This window comes from Neoarius graeffei, chromosome 17, assembly GCF_027579695.1.
Source record: "Neoarius graeffei isolate fNeoGra1 chromosome 17, fNeoGra1.pri, whole genome shotgun sequence".
Lineage (NCBI taxonomy): Eukaryota > Metazoa > Chordata > Actinopteri > Siluriformes > Ariidae > Neoarius > Neoarius graeffei.
Window position 1 is genome coordinate 4,784,944 of NC_083585.1, and position 1,918 is coordinate 4,786,861.

Below are 1,918 nucleotides of genomic sequence, written 5' to 3' on the forward strand. Positions count from 1 at the left end.
CAGGTGGGGTTGCAGGCTTTCTCTGTTGGTGATTAGAGTTAAATGCCTGATGCTGGGTGGCACTATCGGAGGCAGCTACTGATACAGAGAGCAGATGGGTGACCTCATTTTTGAGACTTTGAACTTCCCTCTTCAGGTTCTCTATGGCAGAGTTATTTTCTGAAACAGCAGCCACGGTGACAGGCTCTGACTGACCAGATGTAATAGAAACAGTAGCACACTCTGCACACATAACTCAAGATGTGGGCGCGACATTTTTCACAGTTTGTCTTTCAAGAATCATCTCTTCCTCTTCTCTGACATCACGCAGCAGCTCTGTGAAGCTTGGCTCAGGCTTAAGTTTGTATGTCATCCTTATGCGCAGTGTCACCAGATCATGAGGTAGGGATCCTCTCGCCACTTGTTCAATGTGAGTATGATTCATGTCTTTCACTGGAATACCACTTTTATGATAAACTGCGTGCAACAACTTATCCAGTCTGAGTATGTAGGCTGAAAGTCTCTCACCTTCCTGTTGGAATGTGTGACGGAATCTCACCATGAGATCAGCTGCACTCTCAGTGGTACCAAAAGCTGTTTCAAGGGCTTTTAAATAGTCACTGGCAGAGGAGTTGGGATCACTCACTCTTAGAGATCGAACAATGTCTGCTGCTGGCCCTTTAAGACTCTCAGCAATTCTTTGTTTCTTAACTGTGTCAAGACACTGCCATTCATCCAGCATATGTGCAGTTTGTTCAGCCCAGGCCTCATACTCCTCTTCTCCATATGGAGTTGGCTTGACACCTGAGAACAAGCGGAGCTTGTGATACCCTTGTCCATCAGTAGGCATGTGGCACTTGTCAAGCAATGAGGATATAGCAGTCACTAGCTCTGTATTAAGGTCTCTTGGGGTGGGCGGAGCAGGAGTTAACAAATCTGTGACATCAGCTAAGGTCTTCCCTTCATGAGTGAGGAATGACATTAACTTGGCCTGAAAGTCTGTTGGTTCATGAATGACTGGACCAGTATGGGTCTGCATGACATTAATTACCCAAGTCTCCAAACCACCATCAAGTAAGAGCTGTTCAGGTAAGTCGGCTGAAGTCATGTCATTAGTGGTCTCAACCAATATTAGCTGTTTTTTTTTCCAAGGGGTCCTAAACATCTCCCCTTTATTTTACATTTACCAAAGATCTTAGCCCCATCCAGTGTTTTGTAAATAGCATCATCAGTTACATCAACAGACACTTCACTAAGTACAATGGCTTTAGTTGCATCAATCTCCTTGTCCTCACACCATTTCACTATCTGAATCTGTTCAGGCTCCATAGTGTGTTAACCTTTTGCCTTTTTCGTTGAGAGCACATACACTTTTAAGTTACACACAAAAGGAAAAAAACAAAGCCAAAGTTAACAATTTAGCATTAGCAATTAGCATCTCACTCACTCACAGTACACAATGGATCCCGGACGAGCCCCCACGTGTAGCCCCCTCACTCAATCCCTATTTTGTTAACGCAACCCTGGCGAGTACACACTCTACCCTCTAAACACGTTTTAGCATGGGAGAGGAATAGGTGATGGCTACAAAAATAAAACTGGGAATTGTGTACAACATATGATTCAAACCGAGGTGCAAAAGGCCCAGTTAGCTTATAACTTAGTTATACTGTACAGTGGTGCTTGAAAGTTTGTGAACCCTTTAGAATTTTCTATATTTCTGCATAAATATGACCTAAAACATCATCAGATTTTCACACAAGTCCTAAAAGTAGATAAAGAGAACCCAGTTAAATGAATGAGACAAAAATATTATACTTGGTCATTTATTTATTGAGGAAAATGATCCAATATTACATATCTGAGCGTGGCAAAAGTATGTGAACCTTTGCTTTCAGTATCTGGTGTGACCCCCTTGTGCAGCAATAACTGCAACTAA

At 42.6% G+C, this 1,918-nt stretch overlaps 1 protein-coding gene across 1 annotated transcript; it reads right to left on the reverse strand.

Annotated features, from left to right (window-relative positions):
* Positions 1 to 235: 235 nt before the first annotated feature.
* On the reverse strand, positions 236 to 1,087 carry LOC132864566 (paraneoplastic antigen Ma1 homolog). The gene has a single exon (XM_060897998.1). The coding sequence runs from the start codon at positions 1,085 to 1,087 to the stop codon at positions 236 to 238; it is 852 nt and encodes a 283-aa protein (XP_060753981.1).
* Between the last annotated feature and the right edge of the window lie 831 nt (positions 1,088 to 1,918).

Bases quoted from the DNA above. Each gene is read 5' to 3' on its own strand.
- LOC132864566 (XM_060897998.1), bottom strand. From the start codon at position 1,087: ATGACTTCAGCCGACTTACCTGAACAGCTCTTACTTGATGGTGGTTTG.